General features: G+C 41.0%; 1 protein-coding gene and 1 pseudogene across 1 annotated transcript in view; one reads left to right on the top strand and one right to left on the bottom strand.

The window, feature by feature from the left end:
- Positions 1-5,813: 5,813 nt before the first annotated feature.
- On the bottom strand, positions 5,814-6,160 carry Higd1al1 (HIG1 hypoxia inducible domain family, member 1A like 1; annotated as a pseudogene).
- Positions 6,161-15,076: 8,916 nt separating this feature from the next.
- 4930519F16Rikl (RIKEN cDNA 4930519F16 gene like) overlaps positions 15,077-17,431 on the top strand; it is a 32,297-nt gene continuing 29,942 nt past the window's right edge. The window contains exons 1-2 of the mRNA XM_087600987.1: positions 15,077-15,210; positions 15,742-15,910. Coding sequence (XP_087457113.1) covers positions 15,153-15,210; positions 15,742-15,910 — 227 coding nt within the window. The 5' untranslated portion in view covers positions 15,077-15,152. The remainder of the gene's footprint in view (positions 15,211-15,741; positions 15,911-17,431) is intronic.

The raw sequence follows: 17,431 nt of genomic DNA, 5'->3' as shown, positions 1-17,431 counted from the left end.
AGGACCAGGCAGAAGGGGGTTGGTATTCAGCAGGTGGGGGATTTGGGGAGATGGTGGGTCCCAAAGTCCAGTTGCTGTGGGACTTTGTGGGGGGGAGTTTCTTACCAAATGCTGAGTGTAGTGGATCCTCTGGTATGTCTCAGGATATTGCAAATTAATCTTAAGACTATAATGTTTCCCAGTATAACCGATGTGGTAGTTTGAATAAGCTTGGCTCAGGGAATGGGACTATTTGGAGGAGTGACCTTGTTGGAGTAGGTGTATCACTGTGGGTGTGGCTTTTAAGACCCTCATACTAACTACCTGGAAGTCAGTCTTTTCCTAGCTGCCTTTGGATTTCCAGTCAGTTAGTATGATGGTCTTAAAGCCCATGCCCACAGTGACACACCTAGTCCAACAAGGTCATGCCTCCAAATAATGCCACTACCTGGGCCAAGCATATTCAAACCATCACAGGGTCTTTTGAAGTTGGACTGAATGCATTTTGCATTCTGATATAGCCACAAGCTTATGGGACCCAGAGAATGGAATGTAGTGGTTTGAATAAAAATGGCTTCCATAGGTTCATAGGGTAGTATTGGTGGCACTATTAGGAGGTTTGACCTTGTTGGAGTAGGTATTGCATTGTTGGAGGAGTGTGTCACTGGATGGGCTCTGAGTTCTAAAATGCCCAAGACAGGCCTAGTGAGTGTGACTGTGTCTTCCTGTTTCCTGCTGATCTAGATGTAGAACTCTCAGCATTATGTCTGCCTGCATGCTCCCATGTTTCCCGCCATGATGACAATAGACTAAACCTCTGAACTGTAAGGCAGCCCCAATTACAATTAATTTTTTTCTTTATAAGAGTTGCATTGGTGGTGGTGTCTCTTCACAGCAATAAAACTCTAAAACAAATGTCAATTCCAATTTAGAAATCAGCCACTGTGTCTCCTGTATCACCATCACTTTGTGGGAAATATTAAGGGACAAGGCTAATGAAGAGAACTCTTTATTGTAATAATTTAACTTTTATTCATCAAGATGAACTCTAACTGTGCAACAGTCTAAACTGTATACCAGAGTCCTGTAATACAGAGCAAGTGCTTAGAAAGTTCACATGAAAGATCTGTGAGAATAACCGTGCTGTTGTTCCTCCCAACAGTAAATGACACTTCCCATTTAACAAACGTACTCTGTGATGGGAGTAGTGATCAGAGGTCAAGTCTGAATGAAGTCAAGGTCCCATTCTCACTGGTGGCAAAGCCAGATGTCACTCTCTAACTCAGCCTAGGGAAATATAATCCTATTGGGTTCTGTTTTGTAAAACTTCCTAGCAATATCTCATGGATTTGAGTTGGGCATTCTGACTAACAATTATACCTAATCCCACGAGTTTGACCACTGGGACCTTTATCATTCACTCAGTTGGGGAACATGGGTATTTGGAAGATGTCATGTTACAATTATCAGAGGCTATTTTCCAGAAAGAAGAGGTATTGTAAGTGGCAAACAAACAGACCTTGCCTCTGCATTCAGAAAAGTGGGGGCATTGACCCATGGACAACTCAGATTCCATCCAAATTAAGATATTCAAGCCCAGACCTTGTTGGCTTAAATTCCATCTCTATCCCAAGTAATGGTGGAGACATATTTCTGGAAGATCCATTCATTCTGCATTCCTTACCCATTTTTCTAACTCTGAAAATTCCTTCCTTTAGGCATTCTATGCTTTTCCTCTTTTCCTGAAATAATAGGCTGGCTTTGTTTTATCCCAGTTAGGGAGTCCTTTTCTTCTTCTTCTTCTTTTTTTTTTTTTGGTTCTTTTTTTTTGGAGCTGGGGACCGAACCCAGGGCCTTGCGCTTCCTAGGCAAGCGCTCTACCACTGAGCTAAATCCCCAGCCCCAGGGAGTCCTTTTCTAAGGAAATGTTTCAGTTCAAAGTGACACAAAGTAGTTACCCTGAAGTCTCTAGGCTCTTACTGATTTCCCTTAGTAGGTGCTTATTATAATAAGAGGCTACAATTGTGGGAGATCCTTAATCCTGTTTCCCTGAGCTACACCTGGGATACCAACCAGAGAAATGGGGTCTGCTGAAAATCTGTGACCTGAACGATGGATCTAGAACCTGGAAATATCTCATTGGAGGGTAAACATGGTAAGTACTTCTACCTGGTAAATAAAGCTCTGGGTGTGCCATAGAGGCTTCTAACCCTCACAGTAAGATTAACCATCCAATCCCTTTATATTCACAGCTCAATCCAGAGTACAAGGTGAGATTGGTTTAGGGAGATGGGTTGGCCCAGCAGGCCACACCCTGCAGTTGGATTCATCTATGAAGGTACTCTATTCCTATCTCTCAATACGGGGTATTGTTTTGGGTCAGTGCTGTATATTACAATGGACTTTACCTAGATAAGCAAGTTTATGAGCTCTATGCATGGGTATGCCTGATTGGGAATGGATCTTACAATCTGTTAACCATTCCTGGTCAAGGGGATTTATTTTCTTGATGTTAACATAAGCACAGAGCTGATCATTATGATTCCTAACACAAAAATTCATCAGGGGAGTACTGAAAGGAATGCCTTTTTCTAGGCTCAGGACATGATAAGAGAGCATAATAGAAAGGTCCTCCTTTTGTGCAGGTTCAGGGTACTTCCCATTTCATCTTACTCAGAAAATCCACGCCAGCTACCTTGATGGATGTACAAGTAGACAGGAAGACTAGAAAGACTAGGACCTACCCAGCTTGGCCTTAAAGAAGGTGTCTGCTTGAGGACTTTGACCAGAACCAGATCTCTGGGACTGAATGGGGGACAATCCATCTCTCTCCCTTCAAGGGTTCCCTGTCTAAGCCCTAAAAATGTGTTGGAACTGGCTGATCATGGGAGTTAACCAGTTGGTAGTGCAGTAGGTTTCTTTTTTTTCTTTTATGTTCAGACTTATTCTAATAACAATACATACGCCATCTTGTCACTATGGATGGAATGTAAGTTCAGGTTGGACAGGGGAATTTTACAGTGCACTTAATATTCTGCATATCCAAATATGTGTGTAAATATGTAAAAAACCAGCCCACCACCCACCATTTACCTCTCACTTTCGGTACTTTAATAGCCACCGTTCTTTTTTTTTTTTTTTTTTTTTTTTTATTAACTTGAGTATTTCTTATATACATTTCGAGTGTTATTCCCTTTCCCGGTATCCGGGCAAACATCCGCCTCCCCCCTCCCCTTCCTTATGGGTGTTCCCCTCCCAACCCTCCCCCCATTGCCGCCCTCCCCCCATAGTCTAGTTCACTGGGGGTTCAGTCTTAGCAGGACCCAGGGCTTCCCCTTCCACTGGTGCTCTTACTAGGATATTCATTGCTACCTATGAGGTCAGAGTCCAGGGTCAGTCCGTGTATAGTCTTTAGGTAGTGGCTTAGTCCCTGGAAACTCTGGTTGCTTGACATTGTTGTACATATGGGGTCTCGAGCCCCTTCAAGCTCTTCCAGTTCTTTCTCTGATTCCTTCAACGGGGGTCCTATTCTCAGTTCAGTGGTTTGCTGCTGGCATTCGCCTCTGTATTTGCTGTATTCTGGCTGTGTCTCTCAGGAGCGATCTACATCCGGCTCCTGTCGGCCTGCACTTTTTTGCTTCATCCATCTTTTCTAGTTTGGTGGCTGTATATGTATGGGACACATGTGGGGCAGGCTCTGAATGGGTGTTCCTTCTGTGTCTGTTTTAATCTTTGCCTCCCTATTCCCTGCCAAGGGTATTCTTGTTCCCCCTTTAAAGAAGGAGTGAAGCATTCACATTTTGATCATCCGTCTTGAGTTTCATGTGTTCTAGGCACCTAGGGTAATTCAAGCATTTGGGCTAATAGCCACTTATCAATGAGTGCATACCATGTGTGTTTTTCTGTGATTGGGTTACCTCACTCAGGATGATATTTTCCAGTTCCAACCATTTGCCTACAAATTTCATAAAGTCGTTGTTTTTGATAGCTGAATAATATTCCATTGTGTAGATGTACTACATTTTCTGTATCCATTCCTCTGTTGAAGGGCATCTGGGTTCTTTCCAGCTTCTGGCTATTATAAATAAGGCTGCGATGAACATAGTGGAGCACGTGTCTTTTTTATATGTTGGGGCATCTTTTGGGTATATGCCCAAGAGAGGTATAGCTGGATCCTCAGGGAGTTCAATGTCCAATTTTCTGAGGAACCTCCAGACTGATTTCCAGAATGGTTGTACCAGTCTGCAATCCCACCAACAATGGACGAGTGTTCCTCTTTCTCCGCATCCTCGCCAGCATCTGCTGTCACCTGAGTTTTTGATCTGAGCCATTCTCACTGGTGTGAGGTGAAATCTCAGGGTTGTTTTGATTTGCATTTCCCTTATGACTAAAGATGTTGAACATTTCTTTAGGTGTTTCTCAGCCATTCGGCATTCCTCAGCTGTGAATTCTTTGTTTAGCTCTGAACCCCATTTTTAATAGGGTTATTTGTCTCCCTGTGGTCTAACTTCTTGAGTTCTTTGTATATTTTGGATATAAGGCCTCTATCTGTTGTAGGATTGGTAAAGATCTTTTCCCAATCTGTTGGTTGCCGTTTTGTCCTAACCACAGTGTCCTTTGCCTTACAGAAGCTTTGCAGTTTTATGAGATCCCATAAGCCATTGGTGTTTTGTTCAGGAAATTTTTTCCAGTGCCCATGTGTTCGAGATGTTGCCCTAGTTTTTCTTCTATTAGTTTGAGTGTATCTGGTTTGATGTGGAGGTCCTTGATCCACTTGGACTTAAGCTTTGTACAGAATAGCCACCGTTCTTACAGACAGTGGCCACACTGCCTGCATAAGGCTATGTGTACATTAGGCCCTTTATCCTTGTATTACAACTTACAGTACCTACTTCTGCTGGCATTCAACTCAGTGTACAGCACTTGCTTAGCCTATGTGAGACCCTGCATTTAATGCCCAGCACCACAAAAAAGAAACAAAATACTTCTATTTTAAGATGGTGCTTAAGAATTATCCTATTACAAAGCAGCAAAAATATAACTTTACAATTATAAAAGAGCTAAACCAGAACCCACAATCAGTGTCTAAGTGTGAATCTAATAAACACTGCCTCTCTGCAGCTCTTACCAGCTTTCTGGGTTGTTAAACACGCACACACACACACACACACACACACACACACACACACACACATACTCACACTCCCTCCTACTGAGGTATAGGGGCTTTATAAGCTAGTTATATTTATATTTCACGGGCTCCTTGGAAAGTGTTTTCAGAAACCAACAAACCTTAAAACCTAAAGTTCTGAAGTCAGCCCACAGGCAGACAAAATAAATGAACCAGGACAACCAGGATTCTTTCCTGACACCCTCCCAAAGCATGGCCTATTTTGCACACAGTGTGTGTGCCTGGACTGCCAGCGGCCCTTCTTACAGTGACTTTCACCATAAGGGTGTAAGGAAAACACTGTGACCAACTACTTTCAGGTGACAGATTTCTTCTGTGTTACCCTGACTCCCCTTAGCGACCTAGTTAGTGAATCAGTCACTAACAACTTGGTCAACAGGCAAATCAAGTTGACCAGAAAGTAAACCAATATTCAATACTGTGTTTTGTCTAAACCTATGTTATTTATTGCAGACACTAACATGTAACCTCAATATGAGACATCTAACTAAAGCAAGCACTTCCCAGACCAAGGCAGCAGCTCTTTTTTTTTTTTTTTTTTTGGTTCTTTTTTTTCGGAGCTGGGGACAGAACCCAGGGCCTTGCGCTTCCTAGGTAAGCACTCTACCACTGAGCTAAATCCCCAGCCCTGGCAGCAGCTCTTCTAAGGCTTAAGCTTATCCCAGAATTCCTGATACATGAAATAGCCCATACCAAGAGTCATGCCCCCCACAACAAAGCCCTGGGCTGCTACACGCATGTGGATCAAGCGAATGGACATCTTCGTGTTTCCCCTGCTCTTCAGCTTGTACAGCCCGTATGCAACAATCGCTGTGAAGCCTGCCATTCCGATGGGGACAAACGGTTTCTCCTTAGCTTTCCGAATAAACTTAGACCCCTGACCTTCATCGTATGGAGATAGAGAAAGGTCTGTGTTGGTTGACATTGTGATTTCTTGAAGAGTCTTCGGAGAGGCGACGTCCCTTTCAGTCCAGCCGGCATCTGGCCTCCAACCCGGAGTGCTAGAATACCGGCTTAGCCCGCTGCGGCCACTGCTTGCCCCAGCCAATCAGAAGCCAGCAGCCGTGCAGTAGGTTTCTTGAAGGGAAAGGTTTGGCATACAATACCTCAAAAGAAGTTAGGCTAAAAGCAATAGTTTTGTCCAAGCAATTTGAACCACTTGGATTAACTGAGTGAACTGTGTTTTGAGTAGGCTATTCAGACTGGGGATACCAGGCACAGAAGAGGTTCTGTTGTATCTCTATTGTTCAAGAGACTCCAGGGGGTTGGGGATTTAGCTCAGTGGTAGAGTGCTTGCCTAGCAAGCGCAAAGCCCTGGGTTCGGTCCCCAGCTCCAAGAGAGAGAGAGAGAGAGAGAGAGAGAGAGAGAGAGAGAGAGAGAGAGAGAGAGACTCCTGTTGCCATTTATTCATGGTTACTCTATATGCTTCTTCGTATTGTGAACCTAAGAATTACTTCATTTAAGTCACACTTTGCCACCTTTACCTTTTCTGTTTGGCAAGGAAAGGCTTCAACTCATCCAGGGAAGGTGTCCACCCATGGGGCTGGAGAACTGGCTCAGAGGTTAAGAACATTGGCCGCTTCTCCAGAGGACCCAGATTCAATTCCCAGCACCCACATGGCAGCTCACAACTCTCTGTAACTCCTGTTTCAGGGGATCTCAACCCTCAAACAGACATACATGCAGACAAAACATCAATGTACATTAAATTTTAAAGAAAGTATTAAATAAAAGACAATGTCCACTCGTATTAGTTGAAGATGGGTTTTAGGTCCCCATGACAAACAGGTAAAATCTATTTGCCAATAGTTCCCTGGGTATTTTCCATGCCTATGCATGCCAGAGAGATAAGTCTTTTTTTAAAAGATTTTATTTAATTTATATAAGCACACTGTAGCTGTCATCAGACACACCAGAAGAAGGCATCAAATCCCATTACAGATGGTTGTGAGCCACCATGTGGTTGCTGGGATTTGAACTCAGGACCTCTGGAAGAGTAGTCAGTGCTCTTAACCTCTAAGCCACCTCTCCAGCTCCATAAGTCTTTTGACTTAACAGATGTAGTCAGCTGGGTCACAGCTTCTGATATTCCTCTCTATATAAACATCCCCTTCCTATGTAACACATTTGATGGAGGGCTTTAACATTTTTCTGATATAGGCACTAACATTGCCATAGACAATCATTTTTGGTGACCCACCATCTGTCAATGAGGGTGCTGGGTGTACCTGGAAGAGAATGGGGAACAAGAGACGCGAAGAAGGACGCCAAGACGAGTCTGATCAAGGCGCCAATTTTGTTTTTTCCCAAGGCTGAATTTAGACCATAGGGGTAACAGAGGGAGGGGGGAAGTATGCAGCATTTACACAGGCCAAGGACACAGTATTCATGTGGTCAGGGAATAGGTTAATGTTGACAGAATGTCAGAAAGGTCACAGGTTTGTCATATCTATTAGTCAGCAAGATGTTGGTTTTTCAGAAAGGTTACAGGTCATCACATTGGGCATCTTGACATCAGATGTATTTCTCAGCAAGGTCAGAACTTTATCATATTATTCTTCATCCTGACCACCAGATTTGTATTAGTCTTCTGCAGCTGGCTGGGGATTTTCCATGAACCCAGTCATACTTAACGCTAACCATAATAATAACATCAATAATGGAGGGTTTCAAGGGTGTCGCTCCCAACAACCATCCATGGTGGTCCAGACTACACCCTTGTCCTTAGGCCTCTTCTCTCTTGGAGAGAGTATAATGGGGCCTTTTCAGAGAGTAGAAGAGAGTTTTCCAACAAAGGCGACATATCCCTTCTATGTGCTGCAGCCTCGAAAGCAGCATCTGCTAGATGCAAGACTATTGGATCTTCTATCAGGTACCCTCGGCAGTGTATGATTGCAATATCTCGGGGAATCAGGACCATGTCTAGCAAGTCTGAGATCTCCTTAGAAGGTTCAATAGGTGTCTATAAGGTGGTCTGTAATCTTGCCTTTTTCTGGAAGGCAGCACGACCATGCAGCCTCCAGTACACATATTTGGAATTTGTATAAGCACTCATTTTCCTTTTCTAAGAGTCAAAGCCCTGTTTAGGATGATAGTCTTCCAGTTTAGCACCAGTGTTAGCTTGGACAGAGTTAGGCTCAGAAACCCCAAATTTGGTTACCACTATATAACTTTTTTAGTTCCATTCTTACAATTGAACATCCATCAGTTAAAAAATAAAGGACATTGGTATTTTTCAAGGGTTAGATTCTAAGAGCAGGTGTTGCACTAAAGATTTTTAGCAAGGTCTCATAACATAAGTGTTCAAGATTTGTCCCATCAGGACAAAGTAGCAGGGTTTGAGAGAGGGGCAGGTCTTTAGTGTCACTTCAGGCCCTTCTAATAGGAGAGCCTGATACCCTGTCACCTGGCTGACTGATGGTCAGAATTGTCCCGTGGAGGTAAGTATTCTCCAACTCTCATGGGAGAACACACGAGTCAGGGCCTTCCCCAGAGTTAATCAGACTCAGGAATGGGAAGTCTGAGGGCTGCATTGCTTACAAGCATTCCATTCTGACTCTTCCTTAACCATGAATGTAGTTCCTTGCTCAGGTATCCCACTGGAAGGATGTCTACTATTGTTTGAGGTAGAATTTTTGGAGAAATGCCTTATTTTCAATTACATAAAGAGCAATTCAGGGTTGAGTCAGTAGCCAGAAAATGTAGTTAGCACATCAGGAGGAAGTTAGGAAGCTTTGACTCAGCCCTCTAGAGACTCCTGGGAATTTGAAGACACATCTCTAACAGAGGTAAAATGGGCCATAGAGAATCTGGAGCATCTAGAATCAGAATAGGAGAATCTATGTAGAAGGGGAAGTGTCCTTGGCCTTTAAAGAAAAGACCTGAGTTTTTGATCTTAGCCATTCTGATTGGTTTAAGGTGGAATCTCAAGATCATTTTGATTTGCATTGCCCTGATGACTAAGAATGTTGAACATTTCTTTAAGTGCTTCTCGGCCATTGTAGATTACTCTGTTGAGAATTTTGTTTAATGTTGTACCCCATTTTTAATTGGGGTATTTATTTTTGGAGTCTAACTTCTTGAGTTCTTTATATATTTTGGATATTAGCTCTCTATCAGATGTAGATTTAGTGAAGTTTTTCCCCCCAATCTGTAGGCTGCCGTTTTGTCCTACTGACAGTGTCCTTTGCCTTACAGAAGGCTTTGTAGTTTCATGAGGCCCCATTTATCAATTGTTGATCTTAAAGCCTGAGCCACTGGAGTCGGTTCAGGAAAATTTCCCCTGGGCTACTGAGTTCGAGGCTATTTCCTACTTTCTTTTCTATTAGATTCAGTGTATTGTTTTATGTTGAGATCTTTGATCCACTTGGACTTGAACTTTGTATAAGGTGATAGATATGGTTCAATTTGCATTCTTCTACATGCAGATCAACAGTTAGACCAGCACCATTTGTTGAAGATGCTTTCATTTTTTTCCACTGTATGGATTGTTTTGGAATACTACTCAGCTATCAAAAGCAATAACTTTATGAAATTCATAGGCAAATGGTTGGAACTGGAAAATATCATCCTGAGTGAGGTAACCCAATCACAGAAAAACACACATGGTATGCACTCATTGATAAGTGGATATTAGCCCAAACGCTCTAATTACCCTAGATGCACAGAACACATGAAACTCAAGAAAGATGATCAAAATGTGGATGCTTCAGTCCTTCTTTAAAAGGGGAACAAGAATACACTCGGGAGGGGATAGGGAGGCAAAGTTTAGAACAGACACAGAAGGAACACCCATTCAGAGCCTGCCCCACATGTGACTGATACATATACAGCCATCCAATTAGACAAGATGGATGACGCAAAGAAGTGCAGACCGACAGGAACCAGATGTAGATCGCTCCTGAGAGACACAGCCAGAATACAGCAAATACATAGGTGAATGCCAGCAGCCAACCACTGTACTGAGAACGGGACCCCCGTTGAAGGATTCAGAAAAAGGACTGAAAGAGCTTGAGGGGGCTTGAGACCCCATATGAACAACAATGTCAACCAACCAGAGCTTCCAGGGACTAAGCCACTACCCAAAGACTATACATGGACTGACCCTGGACTCTGACCTCATAGGTAGCAATGAATAGCCTATTAAGGGCACCAGTGGAAGGGGAAGCCCCTCGTCCTGCCAATACTGAACCCCCAGTGAATGGGATTGTTGGGGGCGGTTATGGGGGAGGATGGGGAAGGGAACACCCATATAGAAGGTGAGGGGGAGGCTTTAGGGGGATGTTGGCCTGGAAACGGGAAAAAGAATAACAATTGTAATGTAAATAAGAAATACCCAATTTACTAAAGATGGAGAAAAAAACTTAAAAAAAACTTAATCAAGTTTTGATGAAAAAAAAATTAGATTCAAGGACTGGAGAGATGGTTCAGTGGTTAAGAGCACTGAATGTTCTTCCGGAAGTCTTGAGTTCATTTACCAGGAACTACATGGTGACTCACAACCGTCTGTATTAGGATCTGTTGCCCTCTTCTGGCGTATCTGAATACAGGAACAGTGTTCTTATATATAATAAGTAAATCTTTAAAACAATTAGATTCAAGACCCTCAGAATTCCATTTGTACTTCAATATTATAATTCAATAATTTTCAATAGTTGGGTGGAGTTCTTGAGAGGTAGAGGATCCAAAATAGAGGAAGAAAAATATAAAAAGCTCAATCTACGGCTGTGTCAATTGTGTGATACATTAATCCCAGAAAATCCTATACCACCATCTAGTGGTCACCTAGTTCAGAATCAAGAAACCAACACAGTTTCACACTATCTCTCTTGTTACTGTCCTCAGAGAGAGCCTTAAATTCCTAGGTGACAAACTTTCCCCAGGGCCATGTCTAATCTGGAAAGTAAAACACCATTGAAAGAGAGAATGTCCCTCTTTCATCTGTGAGGGAAGGCCAGTCTCCATTCATTCAAGGACTTAATCTTTGGTTAAACGTAAGAAAAAGAAAAAAATGCCCTTAACGTTGTTTTTGGACTGTGAGGAGCTTAGTGAGTCAAGAAACCTTTTCTCTTTGAGGACTGGTGAGGCCACAGGAAAAGCTCTTGTATTCACTACTTCTGTGGATAAGCTTTGGGTAACTCTCAATGTGGCTGGGATCAAAATTACTTTCTTTACTGACATGGGAGAGATTATTTCTTCCTTGATGATCTTCTCTTGATCACACAGTTTCTAGGCCTCTTTACTGTTACTAATGGCAAGCTCTAACAAGCTTACTTAACATTGATCTTAACCTGTATGATAAACATCATCTTTGCACTCATTCCTTTTTGAACCTACATAGTTGTTTCTTTGTCCTCTGTCTTATGCTGTTCTATTGCTCTGCAGCGACACCATGACAAAGCAACCTATTAAGAGAAAACATTTAATTGGAGCTGGCTCACAGTTTTAGGGGGCTAGTTCACAATCACCATAGCAGGAAGCAGACAGACATGGCAGTGAAACAGTAGCTGAGAACTTTGCATCCTGATCTTCAGGCAGGAGGTAGAGACTGAGACTGGTGTGCTGTGGGGTTTTTAAACCTCAAAGTCCACCTTCAATGATACACCTCTTTCCACAAGGTCACACTTACTCCAAGGACATACCTTCTAATCCTTCAAAACAGTTCTACTAGCTGAGGACCAAGCCTTCAAACGTACAGACTTATGGGACATTCTTAGGTAATATTTGTCCTTCTCGGGTCTCTGATGAGGTTGAAGACTAGATAGTTATAGTCTCACATATATACTTACGTTGTTTAGAATTTAAGAAAATGTTTTAAGGTCTAAAAAGATGTTTATAGTTTGGTATGTTAATGTTATGATAGAAAATGATTTAGTTATAGAACTTTGAATTCATCAAGATAGGATAGATAGTTGAGTACTTTCTTCAGAGTTGTAAAATGCAAATGGACAAGCTGTTGTGAATATAATTCTTACCTGAGAGTTCTAATAATGTTTTTGTTTATATAGTTTGTGATCTTAGAGAAAAAGCCATTTATCGGACTAAAAGGGGAAGATATTGGGATGACATTTTTGTACACTGTATGGAGGCGTGTCTCTGTTCCCTCCTTACCTGCCTAAAGCATTCTCTGACTGCCTTAGCACACAGTGGTAGTCAATAGCTGAGGCTTTCATGAGTAGATATATGTGTCTGTGTCATTATTCGGAAGCTGGTGGGTCAGAGACAGTCTAGCAATAGATTCATCCATATTATATCCTTTGCCTCTTACTTTCGTTCCATCCCCATCTTCCATGTCCCCGGCACCTTGGTGAAGAGTGTTGATCTAGATGTCCTACCTACGGATGAGCATTTACAGTTGAGTATTTTCAGTGCTTTGGACAGTTATATGTCTCAGCATCAGCCATTATAAACTGAAATAAGAAGCTTCTGTGACTCAGGTTGACAGCTGCACCAATCTATGGATATAAGTACTTAGAAGGCAGTTTGATAGCATGAGAATTTAGAAAACATTAATAGATTCTCTCCTTTGGCTTATGACTTCCCTAGCCATGGGTTTTGATCATATTTACAATACCAGGCATGAATTCCCTCCTGCTGAGACAGCCTCCAATCCAATCAAGAGAGCAGCTGGCTAACCCCCTAGACAGCGTTGCCACCACTGCACCAATGGGTGCATTTTCTAGGGCATACCTCATAAGCAGTGCCATAGGCTGGAGAACAAAGTCTTAAACACATGAGCTTTTAGGGGACATTTTAGATCTAGACTGTAGTATTCTCCATGTATCATATACATATGAAAACCAATTATTTAGATTGAATTTATAATCAAGATGGAAACAGAAAGTAAAGACTTGGAAATTTCTCAGCCTTATCCCATGTAAAGAATAAAGCATGTGTTGAGAGAATAAAACCAGGGCCGTGGCCAAAGGATCTCTTGTTAAGGAGATCAGAATGAATAAAAGAAATGCTTTTCATTATGACAATGGAGAGTGCCACATTTTTTGCAGGTCCAGAGTCCCAGGGCCTTGAGGAAAAAAATGGTTTAAAAGGAATATTCCAGACCACTAGAAAATGGTGGGGAAGCAGGACACCTTCATGTTTTTTGAATTACTGTCCAAGGCTACTTCACGTCTCTATTTAACTACATTGGGTAGCATTCTTTGGCTATTCTACCTGTGGTTTTAAAAGGCCAGAGGGCAGCTTAAACTATTACTCTGGAAGGCATAGGTCATAAACTTTGACAGCATCCATGTGGTTTTCACTCTGCAGGCACACAGCATGCATAAGCTGTTAGGTACTGCACTTTCATCTAGATTTCTGAGAATGTCTTAGAGGCCCATAGGAATCAGGAACAGGACACTATAGGAATAAGACTACTCCAGGAATGAGAACTCCCAGAAGAACAATCCAAGAGGGGATCCTGTATTAAGGCCACTATATAGTGTCCAGATAAAGGACTGGTGGAGTCATGGAAATAGATCCATCTCCAAGAAAACAGAAAAATGAAACAGTATTGGGTATGATATCCCCAAGTCTGTGAGACACGTGGCATAAGGTCTTCATAACTTGAAAACTTGAAGGAGTAAAGCCTCCTGGAGGTGTGGGAATCTAATTCCACTCCCATGTGTTTAAAAGGAAGGCCTGGACTCAAAGCAGATTGCTTTCAAGCCTGAAGAGTGCATTGCATTGCACATAATTGTTTGATTTCACAGGCTCACACGGTAGGAGAATTTGTCTTAATATTGCAACCACAATCCTATGTTAAAGCACTGGTAGGAAAAGGAGAGATTCTAAAGAATGATATTCATGCCTGTCCCTTTGAATATCAGACTGTCACCACTATTTTTAAACTTGTGAAATAATTGTTCTTACCTGGAATGAAATAGTTGGAGTATCTAGAGCTGATCTCTACAGAAAGATACATAAACCTTCCATTCTACATACCTATCAAGGGCACAGACATAAGGAAAAAGATTTCTCTGCCAGACCAGGACTGGGTGAGAGTCTTAAACATCACAAAAAAACCCTTTTATTTTTCAAAATGAAGAATCATTAAGACTCCCATTTTCCTTGGCTAGGACAAATAAAAAAACTGTCTCTGTAATTAAAAAAACTGAAACGAACAGGCCTATATTCTCTTTCACTGAGGAGAGAACTGGGTAACCTACCTTAAACTTGAGTTTACATATTTTCTTTTTCTTTTTTTTATGTCTCTGTGGTCTATTTTAATTTGGAACATTTTATTGAATATTTATTGTTTGCTAATCCTGACAGATGTTCTTTTTTTTTTAAATTAACTTGAGTATTTCTTATTTACATTTCGAATGTTATTCCCTTTCCCGGTTTCCGGGCCTACCCCTTGTTCCATGACTTTCTAGAAATTATAAGACGGTCAAAGGCATGCTGGGAAAGAAATTATTAGGTTTTTTACTCCCCTAGTTTTTGACTAGACTATAAGTAAATCCATTTTCCTTTACCAATTTCTGTTTCACATTAAAAAAAATACAATGAAACCAAGATAGCAGATTAGGTTCTTAAACATTTGGCAAGGACAAGCAAATCAACATAAAAATCTAAAAGAAAGAAGTGAAGATCGTCTTCAGAAAGTACTTGCTTATTCAATGAGTAACTGAAGCTGAGCTACACAGAGATACCATAGTACCACAATCATTTGTTCTGTGAAGCAGAGAAATTAGCTTCTCACAACAGGCTAGGGCAAATATCAGCTTTTTTTTTTTCTGACCAGATAAAGCATTTAAAAAATAGAGTTTAGAAAATAAAATAATGCTTGATTTTAAACTATGCTGTTGTTCCTAGTTCTCTAACTTAAGCAGTCCTAAGGAAGCTGCAAGAGGAAGAATGAGTCTTACAGTAGGTGTTATGATGTCAGACATTCTATAACCTCTGAACTCTGCCTCTAGACTATAAGAGCTGCTGTTGCCTTGGGATTTCTACAACATACTTCTTGCCAGTTGAGTCAGAATGAAGGCTCTACTTTGGCTTTACCATGTTTTGTGCTTTCTTTGCTACTGCCGTGCTGGTAAGTCATAGATAAGTGGACATCCTTATGTATTTTTCTTTCCTTTCTATGTCCAAAGACCATTCTTCTATTCTTTCCATCCCTATTTTACTTATCGCTTTCTGAATTAGTTCAGTCTCCTTCTCCACCTCCTCTCTTTCTTTTCTCTGTCTGCTACATTTATACATCCACTTCCCTTCCTTTCACTTCCTTCTTCTCTTTCCCAGGACTTTCTGCTCCACCTTTTTAATTTCTCTGCGTCAGATGTGACACCTTTGTCTATCTTTCCTTACACAAACCTTGTTTTCATTTAGTTGAAATGTTCAGAGATAAAGAGATGTAGCATCACATTGTTGTCCTGATGGCAATTCATATCTACTCACATAGGAAATCAATCACACATGCAAAAGAAGTTAGGCCACATTGAATATGAACAGGAACTTTCTAGAAGAATCTGAATATATTAACTAAAAACTCAGAAAGATCTTCAGTGTTGAAAATGTTTTTAATGTTATGTTCATCATCCCTATTCCTATCATAATCCCTTTTCAGTGCCCCAAATGTCGAGACTGAGTGCGAGTTCAAGCCCATTGACTGGAAATATGTCACCAATATATAGCTACTTTGATATACCATGGCTGGCATCTATACCTGGAAATTGCCAGGGTATTGTCCTGACTCCATGGCTGATTCTTTCTACAGCTAACTGTCTGAAGAAATTGTGAGTATGGAGGAAAAAGAATGTTATTGTGTCTACTTGGACATGGTTAAGTGAATTTTCCTTTTCAGGACTCAGGCTAGTGAATTATTCCAGAGAAACTGAAGAAGATGCTGATAAGAATCACTTTCTGGTACTCAAATCGTGCAATGGACTTTTTCCTATTACACAACCAACATTGTTTCTGTCATCTCACACTTTATTTTCCTTCTCCCTCAGTCATTCTATTGAATATCCATCATTGTCATGCTGAAAACTAATTTCTGAGCAGTCAGAGAAAAATGAATTCGTAGTTAAATTGTGCCCGTAATCAAGCCTGATGACCTGAGTTTGATTCCTGGAAAGAGAATGAACTCCTGCAAGTTGTTCTGTGGTTTGGGTCTGAAAATCACTGAAGGAAGGCCTCAGACTCAGCTAGCATGCAAAAACTGAAAGCATTTATTCTGCAGAAGCAACTAGCATACTGGGGGTCAACCCTTCTCTAAAATGGTGATCCTAAACAAAGGCACGCAGGCCTTCTTATAGGGAACCAGGGAACACTGTAGAAGGATTAGGTAATCTAAAACTTCCTTGGTGGGTGCTAGGGTGGTCAGGGGTCTGCATTCCTATGTCATGAACATTCAACCATGTGATGAAATAGGGCCCAGTGCAGATGGCTCATCCTGAGTTAAGCTATTTCCCCATTTTTGTGATTATCCCCAGGCTTTTCTTTGGGGGGATCTTTTTTCTGGATTTTATGGTCTATTCCTGAAGCTGGTGCCTTATGGCCTTTTTTAAAAAAAAAAAACCAAAAACAACTCACTCCCGGTCTTTAAAATGGAGAAAAATGAGATTTATATTTGTCCTTTCAGTATATACAGTCATATATAAAAAAATAAATGAATTTATAATACAAAATGAGATTATTTTAAAGGAAAGATACAATCTCTATTTTTAAAGACATGTTAGTCTTTTATCAAAAATAAAGGGAGACCTTTTGTGTCATCTGAAGAAATTGGATTTTATCACAAATGTTTTTTGTTTTTGTTTTTGTTTTTGTTTTTGTTTTTTCGGAACTGGGGACCGAACCCGGGGCCCTGCGCTTGCTAGGCAAGCGCTCTACCACTGAGCTAAATCCCCAACCCCAGATTTTATCACAAATGTAACGAAACAGGAATCTTAGTTTTGGGAATGGCAGTATTACCAAGGTTAAAACCAGAATCTGTTTATAATTATTTAATCTTGTATTAATTTAGTTACAAAATCTTGTTCAGTCTTTTCTCTCTAATGTTATATCATTAACTCCTTTGTCTTCATTCCCTATGGCCACTGTTTTAATTCAGATAATCATGATATTGATTCTGGAATACTTCTATAACTGTTCTTTAGGCTATCATCTATATTCTTTTTGTCTTTTAAGAACTCTTGGAGGGGGGGACCAGGAATGGGAGCAATATTTGGATGTAAATAAATAAAATAATTAAAAATAATACTTTAATTTTTTAGGAATTTGCATAAAATATATTTTGATCATATTACCCCACC

The sequence above is a fragment of the Rattus norvegicus genome, chromosome X, assembly GCF_021556685.1.
Source record: "Rattus norvegicus strain SHRSP/BbbUtx chromosome X, alternate assembly SHRSP_T2T, whole genome shotgun sequence".
Taxonomy (NCBI): Eukaryota; Metazoa; Chordata; class Mammalia; order Rodentia; family Muridae; genus Rattus; species Rattus norvegicus.
Note: the sequence above shows the minus strand (reverse complement) of the source record. Positions and strands in the feature narration are given on the sequence as shown.